Raw genomic sequence first — 23,319 nt, forward strand, 5'->3', positions numbered from 1 at the left:
GCAGCACGCCAGGCCTCCCTCTCCATCACCAACTCCTGGAGTTCACCCAGACGCACGTCCATTGAGTCAGTGATGCCATCCAGGCATCTCATCCTCTGTCGTCCCCTTCTCCTCCTGCCCCCAATCCCTCCCAGCATCAGAGTCTTTTTTTTCCAGTGAGTCAACTCTTCACATGAGGTGGCCAAAGTACTGGAGTTTCAGCTTCAGCATCATTCCTTCCAAAGAAATCCCAGGGCTGATCTCCTTAAGAATGGACTGACTGGTTGGATCTCCTTGAGGTCCAAGGGACTCTCAAGAGTCTTCTCCAACACCACAGTTCAAAAGCATCAATTCTTCAGTGCTCAGGTTTCTTCACAGTCCAACTCTCACATCCATACATGACCACAGGAAAAACCATAGCCTTGACTAGACAGACCTTTGTTGGCAAAGTAATGTCTCTGCTTTTGAATATGCTATCTAGGTTGGTCATAACTTTCCTTCCAAGGAGTAAGTGTCTTTTAATTTCATGGCTGCACTCACCATCTGCAGTGATTTTGGAGCCCCAAAAAATAAAGTCTGACACTGTTTCCCCATCTATTTCCCACGAAGTGATGGGACCAGATGCCATGATCTTCGTTTTTCTGAATGTTGAGCTTTAAGACCACTTTTTCACTCTCCACTTTGACTTTCATCAACAGGCTTTTTAGTTCCTCCTCACTTTCTGCCATAAGCGCGGTATCATCTGCATATCTGAGGTTATTGATATTTCTCCTGGCAATCTTGATTCCAGCTTGTGCTTCTTCCAGGGCAGAGTTTCTCATGATGTACTCTGCATATAAGTTAAATAAGCAGGGTGACAATATACAGCCTTGACCTACTTCTTTCACAATTTGGAACCAGTCTGTTGTTCCATGTTCAGTTCTATCTGTTGCTTCTTGACTTGCATACAGTGATCAAGACCATCCCCCAAAAGAAGAAATGCAAAAAGGTAAAACAGTTGCCTGAGGAGGTCTTACAAATAGCTATGAAAAGAAGAGATGCAACAGGCAAAGGAGAAAAGGAAATATATACCCATTTGAAGGCAGAGTTCCAAAGAATAGCAAGGAGAGATAAGAAAGCCTTCCTCAGTGATCAATGCAAAGAAATAGAGGAAAACAACAGAATGGGAAAAACTAAAGATCTCTTCAAGAAAATTAGAGATACCAAGGGAACTTTTCATGCAAAGATGGGCTCAATAAAGGACAGAAATGGTATGGACCTAACAGAAACAGAAGATATTAAGAAGAGGTGGCAAGAATACACGGAAGAACTGTACAAAAAAGATCTTCATGACCCAGATAATCATGATGGTGTGATCACTCATCTAGAGCCAGACATCTTGGAATGGGAAGTCAAGTGGGCCTTAGGAAGCATCACTATGAACAAAGCTGGTGGAGGTGAATAGAGTACTTAGGAATAAATTAAACCAAGGATGTAAAAGACCTGTGTATTGAAAACTGTAAGACATTGATCAAAGAAATTGAAGATACAAATAGAAAGATACCCCATGTTCATGGATTGGAAGAATTAATATTGTTAAACATGTTTATGCTACACAGAGTAATCTGTGGATTCATTGCAATCCCTATCCACACTCCAATGGCACGTTTTCCCCTACAGAAATAGAAACAAAATTTTATATTCATATGGAACCAAGCCCCCCAAAGAGTCAAACCAATCTTGAGAAAAAAAGCACAAAGCTGGAGCCATCAGTTTCTGACTCTAAAGTATATCACAAACTACAGTCATCTCAACTGCTTCCTGTTCAAGTTTGTTGCTTCTTCCTTTTGCCTCCTCAGATTTGCTTCTTAGCCCCTCTAGTAAATTGCTTTTCATTTTGGTTAATGGACTTTTAAAATTCCAGAATTTGTTTCTTTTTTGGTAATTTCTATATCTTTATTGACATTCTCTATTTGGAAATTGTTCTCTTAACCATCACTCTTATGGTTTTCTTTAGTTCTTTAGGCATAATCTTCTTTGATTTTTAAAAATATTTGAAATAGCTAATTTAAAGCTTTTGTTTACTAAAGTGAATATCTGTGTTTCTTCACAGAAGGGAAAGAAAGGAAAAGAAAAGAAAGTTATTCCTTGGCTATTAGCTTCTTCCTGCTTGTCTCTCCTTGACAATGTGCTTGTTTGTGTTTACTCTCAAGATTGGCAGGCAACTGATTTTCCTATTTCATCCAAAAGTTGTCTGATTGAGAGTTAGTCTTGAGGAGACATATCATCATCTTATAAGTGGAAACCATAGAGCAATTTTAAAACAAATCTTATTGTTTTTTTTTTTTTTTAAATAAACTCCTCTCTTTTCTTCCCAGGTGGTGCTAGTGGTGGTAAAGAACCCACCTGCCAGTGCTCAAGACATGAGAGGCAGGTTTGACCCTTGGGTTGGGAAGATCCCCTTGTGGAGGTCATGGCAACCTACTCCAGTGTCCTTGCCTGCAGAATCCCATGGACAGAGGAGCCTGGCGGGCTACAGTCCATAGGATCGCAAGGAGTTAGACACGACTGAAGCGATTTAGCATGCACGCACCTCTCTTTCCTGAGTGGAAAGATTTTTATTACCTGAAACAGACTTGTATTCTACACCCAAGTAATACCATGTTTTGCTCTGTGACCTTAAGAGAATTATTTACCTTTATCGAACTTCAGTTTCCTCATCCTTAAAAGGGAGGAAGTGATAATAAGGGATTTGCTGTGAGAATTAAAGGAGAGAATGCAGATACAGAGCCTGGGACAATATCTGGCACATGGTTGGGGCTTGGTAATTATCAACCCACTTTTCTCTGGGCAGCAGTACAGGCTTTGGAAAGGAACTGAGCTGGATGGTGATGATTACCTGGCTACTGCATTTGAAGTCAGTAAAACCAACATCTGAGTTGATAAGATTAAATCGATTACTGCTAAATCTCCCTGCCACTTGGTACCAGGGAAACTGAGACAGCTAACTCCTGAACACCATCTTCCAAAAAGCAGGTTTTCACAGGATAACTCTGAGAGACGCTTTGTGCTCGGAAACAATACCCAGAGTGTGCCTTCCAGACAGACAGTATGGCAAAGGAACACATTAATCTGCCCCCAAATCCTATTTCATGTCTTCCGGACCTTGCAGACGGGAGATGAGTGGAAACAATTGATCCATTGAGAATCGCAGGCTCACCTCCAACTCAGCCCTCTACCTGGGTGAGTGGATTTGGATGGGGAACAAGTGCTTTGGCCTCAGCCAAAGGTGGTTTCCTGCTCCTTGGCTAAGGCTGGCTGCGGTTCAGTGACGAGATCTCGTTAGCAAGGCTGCCGCTGGAAAAGACGTTAGCAGTGCCCACCCGGTCAGGATTTAATTAATAATCACACAGGAACTGACTTCTTCCCACTCTGGGAGAAGGAGGAGTTGGGCAGCTGGCCATCTGCAGGCTGCCAGCTCTCAGCATGCGAGGGCCTCAGCTGTGCACTTGTGCCAGGAGGCAGGCAGCTGAGGGTCAAACAACCCTGGGCCTCACGAAATCTCAGTCCTGAATAAATGTGGTTCTCAGGTTGTTTCCTGGAGAGCTTAAAAAACCATAAACCTGTCTTTTACCCTTCAAATCTCCTTTGCTCTGGCAAGAGCATCTGTGGCCTTCTTTATACTGATTTCGTCTTCTTTTTCTTTTCTTAAATTTTACTGAAATATAGTTGGTTTATAACGTGTTAATTTCTGCTGTACAGCAAAGTGATTCAGATACATACATATATATTCTTTTTTAAAATACCCTTTCCATAATGGTTTATCACAGAATACTGAATATAGCTCCCTGTGTTATTCAGTTGCTGTTTAGTCGCCAAGCCATGTCTGATTCTTTGTGACCCCGTGGACTGTGTAGTCAGCTCGGCTCCTCTGTCCATGGGGTCCTCCTGGCAAGGATACTGGAGTGGGTTGCCATGTCTTCTTTTTCTTGATTGTCATTTGTTTAGGTACCAATTTGTTGAGTATTAGGCTTCCCTGGTGGCTCAGAGGTTAAAGCTTCTTCCTGCAGTGCGGGAGACCCAGGTTCGATCCCTGGGTTGGGAAGATCTCCTGGAGAAGGAAATGGAACCACACTCCAGTACTCTTGCCTGGAGAATCCCATGGTCGGAGGAGCCTGGTAGGCTACAGTCCACGGGGTCGCAAAGAGTCGGACACAACTGAGCAACTTCACTTTGTTGAGTATTATGGTCCAGGCACTCCCATTTGTACTGTGGGAGTATTGAGGGCACCGTACTTAACTGAGCATTCAAACAATTCTAGTTGCTATAGTTACTCCTGATTAAGTCAGTCATGAATGAATGAATGGACATATGGGTTGAGAGTCTGTGCAGGGTTGAATTGGGGAGTAACTTTCCAGTGGTTTTCTGTACTGGCAGGCAAGGTGGGTGCAGATTGTGGGAGCATGATCTTAAAAGCAAGAACACAGGTGCTGGCTTTGGGAATAAACTCCCACCACAGACTGGTGTGGAAGAAATGACTCAGGATCTCAAGTACTGGCTAGAGCAGCATGTGGTCTCTGCTGCAGCTCCCTAACCCTAACCCTGACCCCGACCCCGACCCCGACCCCAAACCTACCCCTACCCCTAACCCCAACCCCAACCCCTAACCCTAACCCTAAGCCTGACGTTGACCCTGACCCTAACCCTAAGCCTAACCCTGACCCTGACCCTAATGCTAAACCCTAACCCTAACCCTATATCTCTTTTGCTGAGCACTTATCCTGGTTGTAATTTTTTGGGTTGGTCTGTGGGATGCCTTGGTTAATAGCTGTCCTCATCCATGAATATAAACCCAAAGAGAGCAGCACTCCGTTTCTCTTCAACCTTGCAGGATCCAGCACAAGTGGTGCCGACTTTCACTGAACACATGGTTCAATGCCTATTCCTAGATATTGAAATGAAAGCACAAAAGAGATCAAGTGATGCTGCCAGTAAGCAGACGGGTACTCAGAGGGAATTTAAGATTTGAATTTGAGGTGTGTGTGAATGCAAATCCTTTGCTCTTAATCAACATAAGGGCGTCCTTGTGAATATAATGCCTTTGTACAAACTGTCTGTGAGCCTTGGCTCTTATGAAAAACTAGAAGAGTTAATAATAATCTTACATTGTTGTTTTAAGATTCAGATCACTCTAGAAATTGAGATTAATATATGGAAAATACCGAGCACGCCCCTTGCACGCAGCAGCTGCGCGTTAATGTTAGTTACTATCCTCACCATCACCGCTTCATCATGGCCTCTCCCTGCTGTTCCCACTTGGTCATCTTATCACATTGTTGTTTTTGGTTTTCCAAGTAGGCCCCAGGAAAATTTTATGAAAATAAGCAAAACATTTACTTTTCATCAATCACTCTTAACACATTATGGACCAGAGACGTATTACAGCTACAGGCATTAACTTCTGCAAAATCCTCCAGTAAGTAATGTGTTAAAACATTTTAAAAGATCTGTTTCATGGAAAGCACATGATATGAAAGAATACTGTGTCCAAAATACCTTCCCTCGGGTATACCTCTTCTTCTCTTTCAATGTGTAGGATAGAAGGGAGTAACATTAAATTCATTTTTTTTTCTTCCTTCCACTCTCTCCAGCTCCAGCCTTATCATAATTCCGGGGGGAATGGCTGGAAGTGCCAGATGTAGACACGCCTGCCAGATTCTTAAAGAGTAGATTGAATGAGTGAGGCAAAATGCCATGGGCAGCCTCCATCTCCCTGTTTCTACAACCAGATTTCAGAACTTAAAAAAAAATATTTATTTATTTGGCTGTGCCAGGTCTTAGTTGCTACATGTGGGATCTAGTTCCCTGACCAGGGGTTGAACCCAGGCCCCTGCATTGGGAGTGTGGAGTCTCAGCCAGGGGACCACCAGGGAAGTCCCAGATTTCAGAACTTCAACAATGCTTCCCACCTTACTCTTGTCCAGCAGAAACAGACTAGCTCCTTATAGGTCCTTATCCTTGAGTGACATCCCAATAAAAATGAAGGGCTGACTTCCAGTGTGCTTAATTTCCTCACACAATCCAAGCAGGGACAGGAGGGTTTAACTATGGTTACTTCAGTTCTATGTTTATCAACAGGTCAAACACCCTTTCAGCATATATGTCCATTTTAAACATATTGACTCATGATATTTCTTGGGTCCAAACATGCTTACTCTCTGTGTTCTAAATATTGATACTGTGAATGTTTCTCCTTTTGGAAAGAGTATAGGGAATCCATTTAGAAAATGTTTAAAATAAACATTAACATTGAGCTTATCCTTTTCGTTTCAGTCATCAAGGTAAACAATCACAAAAAAAACCCCTTAGAAACAGTCTGATTTAGTTCTCTTTTTCTGGCTCCACAGAGTTCTCAGTCATAGATTATTTCAATCCTATAATAAGAGTCCTATTGAATTTTCTAAATCCCCCCAAAAAAAACACCTGGAGAGTGAAGAGGCAAGAGACTATGTCTGTCCTGTTCCCCCATATATCATCCACTCAAGAAATGGTAGGTAAAGACAATACCACACTCAACAAGACAGAAAAATTCCCTACCCTCATGGACCTTCCATTCTAATTGTGTCTTCAGTACCAAGGACAGTGGCTGAAAGCTCCCTTCCCGTTCTCTGGTTGAGTGAAACAGCAGATGCGTGAATGAAGTTGCCCCTTGTGTACACAAAATTTGCTTGGGGCACTCTTGAACCAGGTAAATGGGGGTGTGAACAGTACAGGAACAGTTAGTGCCACATAGCAAAGTTCCTAGGTGATCATAGGTGTGATCAAAGACAGTCCCCAGTTCAAGCATATCATTATTCAAACAGATTTTTATATCCCAACAAAGAGGTATAATCTGCATGCCATGAAAATCCACCCATTTAAAGTGTCCTAGAGAATGTATTTTAGTGTATTTATAATACAAGGTTTTGTCACCTTCAACACCCTTCCTAATTTATGGCTCAAAGCAAAGTCCCTGAAGATAGCACCCTTTGGAAAGGTAAGGGGTCAGATATTTTAAAGAACTGGATCTTTCATGAGGTCACCTTTGCCTTGTGTAGAGAAAGTGTGACAACATATTTATGCTTTTTATTGTCCCAGAGTATTTCTTTTGAGGAAGGTGAACTTACTATCATATGAACTTGGCAGTGTTTATTAGGCTTCTATTTGAAACACTACTCATTAGAATGACTTCTTCCCAGGTGGCGCTAGTGGTAAAGAACCCACCTGCCAAAGCAGACAACGTAAGAGACGGGGGTTCCACCCCTGGGTCGGGAAGATCCCCTGAGGAGGGCATGGCAACCCACTCCAGTATTCTTGCCTGGAGAATCCCCTGGACAGAGGAACCTGGAGGGCTACCGTCCATAGGGTCGCCAAGAGTCAGACACAACTGAGCGACTTAGCACAGCACAGCACTCATTAAAATTCTCTGATGTCTCCAGAGTAATTGTCGATAAAAGCATTTACTTATCAAGTGAAAAATCAAATATAATACAGTTAAGAGAATACTTGACTGAAAATGATCATCTCTGACTTTACACTTGGACTTACCATTACTCACTAGGTAATTTTAGGAAAGGCCCTGAACTATTTGGGTCTCAGTATCCACATTTGTGAGGGAGAGAGAATGAAATGATAACTACCTTCTCTTCCAGGTCATAACTTCTATACATTTATTTGAAAGCAGAGTACTCTGCTTAAATACAATTGGGCGATTTTATTATTTTAGAAGGACCCCCCTTCACATTCACATGATCCTGATTCGCATTATGTGATATTGCAACAATACAGGGAAAGCAAGCATTTTCAAAGGTTGAGTGGGGTGAATGTAAAAGCGAAGACGTTTTTAAAAAAATCTTAGGACTTTATGACTTTGGACTATCGCCAGATTGCTTCACGAATGAACGTCTCATATTATTTAAGAATCAGTCCCTTTGGGTAAAGAACAGGATCTGTTTCCATGCTCAGACCTTGAAATGCAGTAAATGCTCAATAAATGCTTGTTGAAGAATGAATATATCTTAGATAGCAAAAATGCAGGACATAATGTTAGTTTAGGCAGAGCGAACTACGTAAGAGGGTCCATATGATCGTATGTTAGAGACTTGTGTGACCACAAATGCTAACTCCCTCGACAGTGTGAAAAGTTTGCCTCCTCACCAGACTTCTCTGCTTGTAATAAAAGCTCTGCATCGTGTGGGCATCATAACAAAGGTATTTACTGAATACAATTATTCTTTTACTGCTTTAAAAAATGCCAATAAATAAATAGACGTTCATTTTAAATATCTGGAACTAATCTTAAAAACCCTTAATTTAATAAAATTAGTCATTAAACCAGAAAAATCAGAGGCCCAGAACAGCACAAACCATAGAACTAACCTGTTTATTCTCTAGCACAGCCCCAAAGCATCTTCAGCAGGTCTTCCCTATATTACAAAAGATGTTTCTTTTGTCTTCCGTTGGACAAAGCTGAAGCTTCTCCTAGTTTCACTCAGTCGAGTCAGCCAGTAGATTTCTGGCAAACTGTCAGAAAGTGACAGTTGGCCTAATTCATAGAAATGATTGATTTACCTTCTGGCACCTAATGACTGGGCAGGAAACAGGAGGGAAGGCTTCCTTCTCCCTTGACGCTGGCTCTCAGGAGTACCACTGTCTCCACGCACTGTGGGTTTCTAAATTCACACACAAAGAGCCCTGGGAGTGATTGCCAAAAGACACTTTCCGTTGGGGACCCAGTGGCTTCTTTTAGGCACCCTCCCACCCATTTTTAAGAAAATAAACGGCAGTACCCTAGCTCTTGCATAAGGGTGCTTGGCTGAGAGAAATGGCTGATTTCCCTCAATCATGGTGTTCCGTTGCCCTCTGAACCCCTCCTAGACTACTGACATGCTCAGGAACGGGAAGAGAGAGGAGATGAGCAAGGACCTTGTCCCTTCCTGTAAATCCTTTTCTTTCTTGCTTGCTTTTTCTCTTTCTCTGTGCTTGGTCTCAGTCGAGGAATACGAACTTTTACTTGTGGCATGCTAGCGCTGAGTTGTGGGCTTCACTGGTGGCTCAGATGGTAAAGATTCTGCCTGCAGTGCAGAAGACCTGGGTTCGATCCCTGGGTTGGGAAGATCCCCTGCAGAAGGGAACAGCTACCCACTCCAGTATTCTGGCCTGGAGAATTCCATGGACAGAGGAGCCTAGTGGGCTACAGTCCATGTGGTCACAGAGTCAGACACGACTGAGTCACACACACACACACAGAGGAGCCTGGTGGGCTACAATCTATGAGGTCGCAGAGTCAGACACGACTGAGTCTCACACACACACACACACACAGAGGAGCCACACAGAGTCAGACACGACTGAGTGACACACACACACACACCCCCCCCCCAGATCTAGTTCCCCGACACACACACACACACACACACACCCCACACCACCCCCCACCCCCAGATCTAGCTCCCCGACCAGGGATCGAACCCGTGGCCCCTGGATTGGGAGTACTGCACCATCAGGGAAGTCCCCCAAGATATCTCTGCTTGACCCAGGATTTACCAACACAAGAGCTTCCCAGCTGAAACATACACTCTGAGAATACACCAGAGCCCTTCATTCTCAGCTGATTGTGGGCCACACGCTGCAGTTGCAGTGGAGGGCGTGGTGCCCAGGGGCCTCCTTTGCCTGCACAGGGCAGACAGACCCAGGGCACCTCTTTATTTGCCCTAGACTTAAACTAGCTCTTCCTTGAAGAAACATGAATGCCTTTAAAAATGTAAATGCCCAGGTCTTACCCTCAGGTTACTTAAATTTCTGGAATGAGGCCTGGGAAGTTTCTATGTAAAATACATCCTTAGGCGATGGTAACATAGCTAATTATTTAGAAATTCTTGTCCTGAGACATATTTCTAGACACAACTTGACTTTCAAAGGAAGTGGGGCAGGGGAGAGTGGACCCTCTTTCCGAGAAATAGGAGACACTAGGCTCCGTGGTATATGGAATGGAAGTGTGCAAGAATGGAAGACTTCCTAGACCTTCTGCCAAGGGCTGGGGGTGGGGGCTGCTCCATCCTTCCTCTGCTCCAGCCACATGAAAGGAGAGGAGGGGTCAGAGAGAGAAACGTGTCTGGGCCTTGTCTCCACCGGAACAGCTCCTGGCCCTGGTTTATCTTCAAAGGCCATCTCCCCCAGGGCTCTGATCAGTAACAGAGAAAGGGCCACTCTTTGTACAGCATACCACGTTTAGCAAGTCTGCCAGCTGAGAGGACGGAGGAGTCAGAGTACCAGGTGTTTACTTAGAGGAGTGCTTTCCGACCCGGGGTATGGGCGCTGCAGTGCTAACACTTGGTAACGTCAGCTGATGTCCTAACCTGTTCGGGGCAGAGGGAGCCTAAATTGGGAGGCCAAGGTGATAGAAGAAAAGAGAGCTAGGAAGAATCTGGGCTGCTGGGGAGAAATGTCCTACAGGATTTCCTTTTCCTAGACCTGGATGCCTCTTTCTCATTCCAGTTAGCATGCTGGGAACAATTCTTGAACATCATTCATTTGTTCCACCAATCACAATTGTATAAATTACTAATTATGAATCAACTGTCCCTTATGAAACAGGGATTAGGAAAACAGAACTACTTTGCAAGTATCTCATCATAATGTTCAAAGAGGATGCTGGTTTTGTGCACGGGTAAGGCCTTTACTGTTGCTTTGCAGAAACTAACAAATAACTGGATATATTTAGAAAAATGCATTCTGCATATTGCTCCTGATGGCCTCTGTGCACAAAAACTCATTGAACAATTCTAAATGTCTATCACCATAGGTACAATCAAATGGGTATAATTTGCCTTTTCTATGTACAAATATGAATTGGTATTCAAGGCCAAAATCATCTTTTTGACACAGAATTTTATCTTAAGCTTAGTAATGCTAAACTGAATATTCCAGAGGGACTAGGTGCAGTTCACTTACTGAGAAATGTTTCTTAGGTATGAATTCTGTGAAGCAGTTGTAGTGACTGTATTTTATTTTTAATTAAAATTAAATGTGAATGCTATTCAGTGGGCTTTTACTTGCCTTCTATTATGGGAAATAATATAATTTTCCATTTACAGGAATTATAAAAAGTTTACTTTTTAAACTGTGTTTTCTTTAGTTCACATCATTTTAAGTTGAATAGATACAGTTAAATAAAAAATATTTAACAGAGGTGTTTTGCATTTCCAGGGAAATTCAGGATTATAGTAAATGGATGACAGTAGCTCAAGAATCAATTCATTCTTGGTCCCTTCCGGAGGAGGAAGGTACAGCCACCCAGGTTGTACTGATGACGTCACTTCAGATGTTCCGAGCCTCAGCCTCAGTGGTAACCACGCAGGAATTGAGGACTTAAGATCTTACTTCGGGAAAGGTAAGATGAGGCAGATGAAACATGGAATCTGCATACAGATTTTTACAGGTTCTAAAATAAACCCATGTGGGACATAACTAAGTAGCCTCTCCTACACTGCATTTAGCACTCATGGGTTCTGTGCTGTTAATCCTATAAACTGTCTCCTGCATGACACACGCTGCTGTAAGGTCAGCCTTCCCACGGCTGACATACAGAATCCACACTGAGACCACCGTTCTTCTCGCTCTCCATCCTAATGGACTTCGTGTTGCAGGCTCCCATACTCAGGTCCTGTTGCCCAGGAGACACTACCGTCCCGCAGAGAAACGGTTACTAGAGAAGAACAGCAGTCATCTTTGCGTGTCCTTTATTGAGAAGGCAGGCTAAGATGGAGCGTGTTGCCTCCATCCTCAACTCCCCACCTCGGGTCACCCCTGCTCTGCCCAGAATTCTTCTGCCCAGAATTGCTGGGTTCTTGTCACACCCTCTTCACACGTGTCTTGGGGGCCATAATAGAATTCTAAGGCTCAGATGGCCTTCCCTGGCTTTTTAAAAAGGATACCATCCTGTGGTTGTTCCTGACTCCTTCCACTTCTGATGCGGGGATTAAAGGAGATAACGTGATTGCTTTTACTAATAATATGACCAAAACGTAGAACGTAGGAAGGTACCTTTTTTGCCATCTATTCTGCTTTTCATTATTGACAATAATTTTTATGTTTGCAAAATAGCAATCATTCACTTTAAAATCCTCTTATATATATTTTTAAAATATGCATGCATTATATATATATATATATATATACACACACACACACATATAATCTCAGATATGCAGGAAAAAATAGTTTATTCAGGTCATTTGGACTTACTTTGCCGAGAGAGTGTTTTATTTCCCTCTGGTCTGAAGATTTGAAATTTAGAAAATTTGAATAACTTGCTTTTTAATTTATTACTTAGGTTTTTTCCCTTTCCTTGCTCCTTTCCCTCCCCCTTTCTTTCTGCAAAAAGATTTTCAAGTAGGGGAAAAAAAAAAGATAGAAAACCCACTATATTTGTGGTTTATCTAACTTGGATGTTTTCCATAAATAAATGATTACATGACTAGTAAGAGTAGAAAAAAAATAATTTAGTATTTCCATGAGCTGGTAAATGTCACGTGTTTCATCTATTTAATGGTTTCTAATTTCCTCAAGCACAAACAAGAAAAATGATTAATGTCTTCCCTCCAACCTTTTCTCACCTTTTCGAGAAATTACTGAGATTCTTAATCAACATTTATACATTTAGATCACCTTGGTAATGACCAGCTTCTTGTTAAGTTCTTGAATAAGTTAGCAAGTTTCAAAGGCAAAGAAAAGAACACTTTATTATAAAACTTATAAAATAATTAAATATTACACATATATTTTGACTTTTCTCTATAACCCATGTTTATTTATTCAACACTTTTCCTCAGAATTAATTCACTTCCTCAAAGAAGCAAGTGAGAACACATAAGAATAGGCTATTAATAAATTAATTTTCCATAAAATAATAAAATGATAAAGAAACAAGTTGAAATTTTTTTCAGAGGAAAAGAGGGTAGTGATATGGAGCCCTATATTTATTTTTATGATAAAATGGCCACTATTCTAGGCCAAGTCCAGGAGACAGAATATTCTAATCATTTCTTTGAGATTTGAGAATGTATGATTTTAATTAGAATGGAATAAAGGAGCCTCTAAATTTAGCAAACCACTGTCTGGTTGGTTATGCTGAGCGGGCAAAATCCCTGTTTGAATTGAGACTTTTAAAAGCAGTAAAACTGGGTTACATTCATCAAAGACATTGAGGAACAGAGTAGAATTATATAAATATGCCCTTTATAACCACATCTCAAAAAATTACAGAAGGACACCATCTTGTAAGTTACTTTGGTTTTGGCAAAATGGTGTGGTGTTCTTCCCACGGAGAACAATCTTAAGCTCATGGTGCCTACCAACAGCTGGCTTCTGAAGACTGAACGTATCACCTGGAAGATTACGAAACACTCGTTTGCTGAAGTGTCTTGGCATATTACGATGTATTAATACTCACATAGCGAGAAGGTGGGTGGATTTCTCAGCTGCCACTGGGACTTTCCCCTGGTTAACCAACTCCAAGGGCAAATTTAACTATGTCAGTTGCTAGGGGAAAAAAACCCACAAGCGGCCTCTAATTTTCCAAGCATCTCTGATAATACGCGGGGAGCACCATGGCTGACATTTTCCTGTCCTTACAAACAAGACTGTTTTGCTCTTTATCTCCTCCTGGGCTTCCACCAGAAACGCACATGCTGATTCCCACTTGTTCGGCTAGCACCAAAAATGACGAGGTTGACAGAGTGTGTAGGGCAACAAGGTTTTGTGGTTATTTTTTTTTTCTTTTTCTTTTCAGAGTGCGAAGTCCAATTCAGTGGAGATCTTAACTTGTCCACGTTGCCCTGTTTTCAGAATATTCCTCAGAATACTTTTCAAGTTGTGAATTTTAGTCTTGGAGACTCTCTTTATAAGCAGAATATACTTTAAACGAAATAAGAAACACCACCACACACACACACACACACACGCACACACACACACCAGAGAAACAGGACATGAAGCTTGCTAGTCCAGCAGCAAGCACCATCGTGAGCACCATTTGGCGTTTGTACAACTCCTGGTCCGGGGCGTCCACAGTTCCGGTCAAACTCTAAGTTCTGAGCAACAGTTAGGCAGCGTGTTCCACCCACATTGGATTACTCCAAGTCTCAGTCTGTGACTTGAAGTCCAAAAGGACATTTCCAAAACCCACACTCTGAGGTTCCCTGGGGTGGGGTCTGTCCCCAAAGTTCACAAGCACCTCCCTTGGTCAAAATTCAAACCTGTTCTCTCTCTCTCATGGCAAGCCATCGTCTCCTTCCTGTAACAGTGCAAAGCAAAGCTGGTCTCTTTCTGTTCTATGCTTTTGTGAGTCCGATTTGTCACTGCTTCCCATTTTCAAGTGCTTCTGAGTACCGTGTGTATTAGGGAAATGAACAAGAAGGCTGTTCTCGAGAGCAGCCCCTCCAACATGGTGGTCGGCTCACACGGGGTTTGCAGTGTTCAGCTTTCGATGGAAAAGGCGCAGGTCTCTCCGGAGGTTGCGAGGTAAGACCCTGGCCCTGCCAGGAGGGGAGGGCGTCGAGATCAGCTCTTCCTGGTGCATGACTTGCAGCACTGCTTGCCGTAGAATTTGTGGTTGCAGACGCCGTGCTGAGGAACAAGATGACACCAGCCGAAAAAGTCCACACAGGATGGATCCTCTAAGGTGAGAAGAGACGTTCGGCACATTAGGACAGGTTCTTAGCCTTTTCCTTAAGGTGAGGGCCTACAGACAGAGATTTGGGGTCGACTTGCCTATGGCTCCCCGGCGTTCTTACATGAGACACGAGGACTTTGTGGGGGGAAAAGCAGGATGAAGGCACCCAGAGGCACCATGAAAGTGAAAGTGTTATTCGCTCAGCAGGATCCGACTCTTTGCGAGCCCATGGACTGTAGCCCGCCGGGCTCCTAAGGCACTGCAACCACTAACAAAATGTAAACAGGTTAGGGTTACTGGATTGCAAGTGAATGTTCAAACAAAAAGAAAAAGTCATCTCCAGCCTGAGCTTAAGGTCTGATCCTCCTGAATAAGCTGGAGACTACTGTTGTGCCTCCAAGGCATGTCCCCTAAAAACAACATCCCCGAGGGTGTTGTTAAACCACTGGTTCTGTTTCGGAAGGCCTGGGGTGAGAACCCAGATTTTTTTTTTTTATTTCTAACTAACACCCCAGGGTTGTGGCCACTACTCCAGGCTCATTACTTTGGGGAGCAACAAACCTCATATACTGGGGGTTCCACACCTAGATTGAAGGCCCAACTGTGACACTCTGTGCAGGTTTAAATCAAATCTCATGGCCAGTTTGTGAAGACATGAATTGAAGTCAGCACCAGTCTTTTTAAACTCCCTTCCTTGTGTAGGATAACAGGTGTGATTATCCACTGGAAGCAGAACACGGGGCATCAGAGGCTTTTACCCAAAGGCCCTCAGGAGTTGCAGAGCGCACATGGAGGTGGACATCCATTTTTCCTTCCGCAAGCATAAATGTGTGTTTTAGGGGTCAGGGCTCAGTCCTTTGCCTGGGTTTGCAAGGATTTTTTTTTTAACTTTAGAACTATTTATGGTCTACCCCTATATGTGAGTAAATGGAATTTCCTCCTCTATGCAAGTCTTAAAGTCACCCTCAAGTCCCCGCAAACCGTACACCACCCACGGGCACCCAGTCACGTCCCTCCTGAATCCACCCTCACGGCTCGCCTCTGAGCCCGGGACACGGCTCACAAGGCTCTTCTTTTTCTGTTGCTTTGCCTGCTGCTCCCAATTTGTATCTGGTCTTCCTGTGAACTGCTGACAGCTCCTTCCTTAAGCCTTGGTTCTTCCGCCTAAAGCTCCCTTTCACGCACACACTTCACTCCTCCCACCCCCAGCGTGGCCTCGGAATCCTTTTGAAACGGGCGCGCATCCCTGGCACACCCCTGCCCCTAACCCTCCCCTTGGATCCCGCTCACCTGGAGTCAGAAGTACAGTCTCTACAGTGACTCACAGGATCTGGTCCCCAAGACGGCAGAGCCACCTCATCCTTTTATTTCCCTGAAGCCTCTGCTCAGAGGTGCCCGCTCGGTTCTGCCTTCTCTGACCTCCCTATGAGAACGGCACGCCCCGTGGCCCCCAGGAAGGACCGCCTCTCCCTGCTTTGTTTCCCTATGTGCGATTTACCAGCATTTATCACGTCACGTGTTTACCTATGGCCGCCTCCTCTCCAGCGCAGCAGCCTCGAGCAGACATCTGACCGACTTTCTCTCACTGCTCTGCTCCCAACACCTGCCACAGCGCAGCTGCTCAAGAAGCACTTGTTGAAAAAAATAAATTCCCTCCACCTCACGGCCAAAACAACCAGTTCAAGCCACACTAAGTCTCCGCTTGGGTACAAGGATGAAATGGACTTGTTCTTTCCTTTCCTACTAGTAAGACCTGGTTATATTCTGAAGGTGGAGTCTAGAGGATTAGCTGACAGGTGGGTAAAGAGTGTGAGACAGGAGAATCAAGAATGGCTACGGGATTTTGACCTGGGCATCTAGAAGAACGGGGCTATGTTTACTGAGATGGGGGCGGGGTGGAGGTAGGCACCAGCAGACTAGTTTAGGGTATATCAACAGAGATACAAGCGCCACATGAGAGGAAGACTTTGCCTATGTGTCTATACATATATAATCTTCAAGTTCAGTTATTTTTCAGTACAGCGTCTTACACTGCAGTGCATTAGCACGCACCCTAATCAGTCAGAATGGACGTCTGGATCAGCTTCTATTTAGACAGTAGAGGTGATCCTATTGATGCAGTGGAAGTACTGGAGGATACAAAAAGCATGGGCCTCACAGCACTATCCCCACTTACCCCTCCTGAGCTAAGCATGGAATTTCAACATCTAGCTTCTGCTGGAAGCTAGATGCAAGTCAGGAATCAGATGTGCGATGTCTCACGATGTGGTCAGAGTAAGTATTGCATTGGGTTATAGTTGTAATAATGATTACTAATAGCTGATTACTGAGTGTAATAGAGGATGGCATCACTGACTCAATGGACATGAGTTTGAGTAAACTCCAGGAGTTGGACAGGGAGGCCGGTGTGCTGCAGCCTGTGGGGTCGCAAAGAGTCGGACATGACTGAGCGACTGAACTGAACTGAATAGCTGATTATTTGAGCCTCTGTTATGAGTCTGGTATTTTGTTTACACTATTAAGGACAACCCCAGAGCGAGCTTCACATCCTACATGCAAACTAATTGACAGGTATCATTGGCTGGATCTTCACACCCAGCGACTCCCACCACCACTACCCTTGTGGGACCTCGTCCCCTCACTGGACGTGGGACCCGCCTCCTGCAGAGAGGAGACAAGTCCTCGTTCTGTGCTAGGCCCCCTCCTCAGTGTAACTTCCAGGGATCCTCCCGTGCGATGGGGATGGGGATGGGAGAACTGGGAGGAATCCCCACCTGAGTAAAACTAGAGGCCCGTGTTTGGTCAGGAAGAAATGCCTGGGCCTGTGTCCTGCGTGTCTGCCTTCTCATTTTACTCCTCTTGATACAAGGAGACCTGCCTCAGGCAGGAGGCCTGAGACAAGGCCCTCTCCTGGGAAGCCTTCCCCAGAGCCTCCTCGCACCATCCCTGGCACCAGCTAGAGCTCACCACCATCAGGGACTGCCCTGGATGTGTATACCTTGCACACCTCTCAGAAGGGCTCCTCACGTCGACTGTGATGTGAAAGGCACCCTCTAGAGTATGGGCAGGAGCTGCGTAACTGAATACAGCAGGTGTTGGACAAATACTCCAGAGAGGAGGAAAACCGACTTGCGCGTGGCAGGGTCCTTTACCTCTCTTGGCAGGAGCTGGACAGAAGTTGGTGTTACAGGCCCGCAGCACTGGAGGCTTCTGCCGCAGCAGGCAACTCGAGGAAGGCCGGCCCTGCTGGACGCAGTGGACCGAGCGCGTCTGCACCCCTCCGCCACAGGTAACGGTGCACTGCAGGAGAGGGAGGAAGCGGTCAGGAATGGGCCCTTCCCGATGCCACTCACAGCAGGGAAAGAAACCTCCATGCCTCGTGACATTGCCAAGGCACCTGTCGATGAAACAGGGACTGTCCAGAGCTGGGCACAGGAACCCACTCTCCTAACACGTTTTGGGAGCCATTTGATCTGATTAGAAGGCTCTGAGGCAAATGCTATCTGCTTCCCCCGAGACCCTGTGTCTCCCAGTCAAGTAACTCAGGCAGAAGAGAGGTTCCAGGCATACAGAAGCTGCCACAGGAATGCGGAAGCGAATACACACACATCCAGCCAGTTCATCACAGTATTTAAAGAATTCCAGGCAACCTCTGCAGATACAATAGTGGAGGGGATGGTTCAGAACTTGGACAGCCCAAGAAATATAACGCTCTGAGACAGCTTAGGAATTATGTCCTCCCTGCCCAGCCAAATTCTGAGATAGTGTGGTGGATATTGTGTTTTGGAAAAGTCAATTATCTCACTGTCCAACTGAAGGTAAAAAAAAGACTAAAAAAGACTGTCTAGTAATTTTTTTCCAGGCACACACATAAATATATTTCCTAACAAAAGAACAAATAAGAAAATATTATCAGAGAAAAGATAGCCCTTTAAATTAATCTTTACATGTATTTTGCTTTAAAAGAAAGTTCACTACCAGCTCATTATCCTTATTATTTTTTCCTATTTTATTGTGGACAGGTGAGGACGTCCACCTGGGACAAGCATCGCTATGCAGAATGGCTTCTGAGAGGAAAAAATATGTTGCGGTAAAAAGAGTATGAGTTTTGGAATTAGCTCTAAATTCAAAGATAGCTGGATCCCTGTTATCAAATCATCTCAGTCAGAAGATGGCTAACTATTTTTGTGAAGAACAAGCCAGTAACTATTTTGTTAATTGAGGTATAGTTGATGTCCAATATTATGTTAGTCTCAGGTATACAACAGAGTGATTCAAAATTTGTATAGATTATATTCCATTTCTGGTTATTATAAAATATTGGTTAATCCCTTGTCTTTGTAGATTATATATATATATACACACACATATATACATATCATATATAGTAGTTTGTGCCTCTTAATGCCTCTCGCCCTGCAGTAATCACTGGTTTGTTCGCTACATTTTTTCTATTCCACATAAGTGATAAACAGTATTTGATTTTCTCCATCTGACTAATTTCACTAGGCATAATACCCTCCTGGTCCATTGATGTTGTTACAAATGACAAAATTTCATTCTTTATTACACCTGCTGATGCGCACCTAGTCTGCTTCCGTGTCTTGGTTACTGTAAACAATGCTGCTATGAATGCTGGGGTGCGTGTGTCTTTTTAAATTAGTGCTTTCATTTTCTCTGGATACATACGACATAGGAGTTGAACCGCTGGGTCAAAAGGTAGCTCTAGTCTTAGTTTTTTGAGGAATGTCCATACAGTTTTCCCCAGTGTACCAGTTTACAGTCTCACCAACAGGACACAGAGCTGGCTTTCCTCCACACCCTCACCAACACTTGTCCTTTGTGTTCTTTGCGACGATAAATACTGAGCAGTATCAGGCGGTGTTTCCCTGTGGTTGTGATTTGCATTTCGCTGATGATTAGCAAGGCTGAGCATCTTTTTGCGTACTTTTTGGCCATCTGCATCGCATTGGAAAAAATGTTTATTCAGTTCTTCTGCCTGCCTCCCTTTTGATTGGGTTGTTTTGTTCTTTTGACACTGAGGTGTTTATATGTTTCAGATATTATCCCCTTATTTTTCACAAACATTTGCCAATATTTTCTCCCAGCCAGTAGGCTGTCATTTTGTCCATGGATTTCTTTGCTGGGAACAAGTCTTTAAGTTTAGTTAGACACCCTTTATTTAGTTTTGCTCTAGTTTCTCTTGCCAAAGGAGGCAGATCCAAAGGAAATACTGCTCCACTTTATATTCATGGATGTTCCGTGTCTTCTTCTAGGAGTTTTATGGTTTCTGGTCTGACAGTTCAGTCTTTAATCCATTCGAGCTTATGTTGTACACGGTATGAGAAAATGCACTCATCACTTTCCTTTACGTGCTGTGGTATTTTCCCCAGTGCCACTAACCCCGGTACTGTCTTCTCCACTGCATACAACGGCCTCCTCCGTTGCAGATTAATCGCCCCTAAGTGCATGGGTTTAATTGCGGTGGGGCCAGTGGGGGAGATGCCGCCTCCTGAAGCACTCAGCCAGGTCCTGGAGTGAGTGCCAGCCCAGGGCAGGCAAGGCCGGGTCCTGGGTCCAGCGGCAGAGCCCAGAGTGGGTGGCCGGCCCTGGAGGTGGCGGTCCGGGGGCCGTTTTCTGACACAGCCGCTGCAAGGTCCAGCATGTCTCGGAGCTTGTGTGGGGCTGGATCCCTGGGCTGCAGGCAGCCGAGGTGCCTCCGAGCTGGTGCGGGCCGCTGGTGGGGCCGCGGTTGTCCTGAAGCTGGGATCCCTCTGCTGGTGGGCGGGCTGGGTCCCTCTGCTGGTGGGCGGGCTGGGGTCCCTCTGCTGGTGGGCGGGCTGGGTCCCTCTGCTGGTGGGCGGGCTGGGTCCCGCCGTGGAGGGCTGGGGTCCCTCTGCTGGCGGGAGAGGCTGAGTCTGCAGCTACAGCATGCTCACTGGGAGGCTGGGCTTGGCCTGGGGACTCCGGGCTAAGGAGCTGGAGTGGGGATTACAGAATGGTGCTCGCGGCAGGACGGGCCCCCAGAGAGTCTGATGCCACTGTCTCTGCCCCAGCGTGTGTTCCAGCTGACGTCTTCTCCAGAAGACTCTGCAGGATCGGCGGCAGGTCTGCGCCTTTCTCAGCGTTGCTTTGCCCGAGAGCTCAAAGCACATCCTGCAGGAGCGGTGCGTCTGTTTCCCACAGCGCGCTGGGACGCCTGAACGTGAGCTCCACTCGCCTGCAAGCCCAAAGCTTCTGAGGGCTCGTCCTCCTCGTGCAGACCCCCTGCTCCTGGGGGACAAGCTCTGCAAGTGTGATCTTTCTCTGAAATGTGCCCTCGGCTTTGTCTCTCCCACCCATCTCATCGTGGTTCCTTCTTATATCTTCAGTTGTAGAAGCTCTTTTCCGGTGAATGTGTTAGTCAGTCATGTCTGACTCTTTGCAGCCCCACAGACTGCAGCCCGCCAGGCTCCTCTGTCTGTGGGATTCTCCAGGCGAGAGTACTGGAGCGGGGTGCCATGCCCTCCTCCAGGGGACTTGTGTCTTCTGCGTGGCAGGCAGACTCTTTACCATCTGAGCCATCAGGGCAGGTTCTGGTCTTGGTCCTCAATTGCTGTTCTGCAAATAGCCATTATTTCAGCGTGCCTGCAAACCCCTACTCTGCTGTGTGGGGACCTCTCGTCTCACAATGGTATTTTAGGCTTTATGGGCCGTACGACTTTTGTTGTAGCCACTCACCTCTGCACTAACGCAGCCGTGGACAGCACACACAAATGAGGATGGCTGTGTCTAATGGAGTTTATCCACAAAATCAGGCCACAGGAGGGGGAGAAGGTTTGCCACTGGTAATTATTTGCTTATATCTGATCTAAATAATTCTGCATGAATCAATTTCCAAGTCTGTTAAATGAGTAAAATAATGGTAGAAAATTTAAAAAGAAATCCAATTTCATGGTGAGGCTGGCAGCACCTCTCAAGCTAGAGGTGTTTTTTCTGAAGAGCTATGTAACACCTGTTAGCTATAACAATGCAAGGGTCAACCAAACCATAGCTTTGGATTCCTGAGGACATGTTGTTCGCTCAGACTCAGCATCACAAACCAATCCCAGCTCATAAGCATCAAACCAATGCATCTAAAGTTTCTTCCAAGTCTTCTGAGGAAAAGGACACCTGTAACATCTGAGTTTAAAAGTTGTGTGTCCTTGGCTGATCAGCTGCCTAACTCTGAGCTTTAGCCTCATCCACAAAACAGGGACAATAAAACCCACAGATAAGACCACTTCCCCAGTGGCTCAGCTGGTAAAGAATCTGCCTGCAGTGCATGAGATACAAGACACGTGTGTTCCATCCCTGGGTCAAAAAGATCCCCTGGAGGAGGAAATGGCAAACTCACTCCAATATTCTGGCCTGAAAAATCCCTTGCACAGAGGAGCCTGGTGGGCTACAGTTCATGGGGTCATAAAGCACGACTGAGCGACTAGGCACACAGCATCACCTCCAGGATGGAGGGAGGAGATAGGTGCGTGTACAGGACGTAACACAGTGCATAGGAATGGCTTGACAAATGCCAGCCGTTATTGATATCACTCAGAAACACGAGAAGCAAGTCAGTCAAGACATAGCAGCATTTCTAAACCACGGAAGACTCTAGCGGTGGTTTTAATAGCAGCAGCAACTATGAACATTAGCAGTACCTTGGGACTAACTGCTTTGTATTACTTATTCACTAAAAATAAAAGAAGAGAAAAAACCCAACTCTGCACAATATTATCATCTCAGTTTTGTAGATGTAAAAATGGAGGCTCACCGATGCTAGAACCTGCCCAGGGACTCAGGTCGGTCGGACAGGTCCCTAACAACAGCAGTTGTAAATGGAATCTCGCTTAACTTTGCCCCCCTCAGTCTCTGCGTGCTCACCTGTTGCCATGGCGATGAATACCACCCAGCGGCCAGACTGTACCCTGGACGGGCTGGACACGCCCCCCGGTTGCAGGTTTCCTCCAAGTCCAGGTTTGGTCTTTTAATATTGCGGCACCTTCGCTCGGGGAAAGTTATCAGCTTGCCTTGGAAGGCCTTCTCGCTGCATTTCACCTCCCTCTTCCTCACTCCCAGACCACAGCTCACGGAACACTGGGGGCCAAGAAAGGAGGCGTCAGGGTGCCGGCTCCACCGTCCACGTGTAATCAGAGGGATGGGACTAGGGCAGGTCAGCCACAGCCTACCACCTCCTGAAGGCAGTGCCTCAAGTCCCGCACGCTACAGAAGCCGGAGGATTGGAGTCACTTTCCCAAGGTCACAGCATGGCTCAGCACCACAAAATAAAGGCAGGCCCTGCCATGACACGGCACACAGGAGAGCGAGACAGAGCCCGTGAGAAAGACGAGACCAGCAGACGATGAGGTCAGGGTCTCCGTGTAGCGGTCGGTCCAGGGCAGGAGGCAGGGCACAGGGACTGGGCTTACAGGCAGTTCAGGGGAAGAACCACATAAACAAGCAACTGTCTTTCATCTTTACCTGCCTCTCGCTTCAGCTAGGATATACACTGAAGCTGCGTTATGGCAAGAAAAAACAAAAAGAGGATGGAGGCTGATGAAATAAGTCTGAGAAAAACCTGTTTTGTTTTTTTATGTGACTGACTGCTATTTTATTTAAATATTTCCTTACTT

The 23,319-nt window shown here is 45.2% G+C and overlaps 1 protein-coding gene across 1 annotated transcript in view; it reads right to left on the bottom strand.

Annotated features, from left to right (window-relative positions):
• Positions 1-14,559: 14,559 nt before the first annotated feature.
• ADAMTS18 (ADAM metallopeptidase with thrombospondin type 1 motif 18) overlaps positions 14,560-23,319 on the bottom strand; it is a 150,253-nt gene continuing 141,493 nt past the window's right edge. Inside the window, exons 21-23 of the mRNA XM_052656549.1 lie at positions 22,571-22,783; positions 17,824-17,971; positions 14,560-14,675 (exon numbers count right to left, since the gene is read on the bottom strand). Coding sequence (XP_052512509.1) covers positions 14,560-14,675; positions 17,824-17,971; positions 22,571-22,783 — 477 coding nt within the window. The remainder of the gene's footprint in view (positions 14,676-17,823; positions 17,972-22,570; positions 22,784-23,319) is intronic.

This window comes from Budorcas taxicolor, chromosome 18 (genome assembly GCF_023091745.1).
Source record: "Budorcas taxicolor isolate Tak-1 chromosome 18, Takin1.1, whole genome shotgun sequence".
NCBI classification, from domain to species: domain Eukaryota; kingdom Metazoa; phylum Chordata; class Mammalia; order Artiodactyla; family Bovidae; genus Budorcas; species Budorcas taxicolor.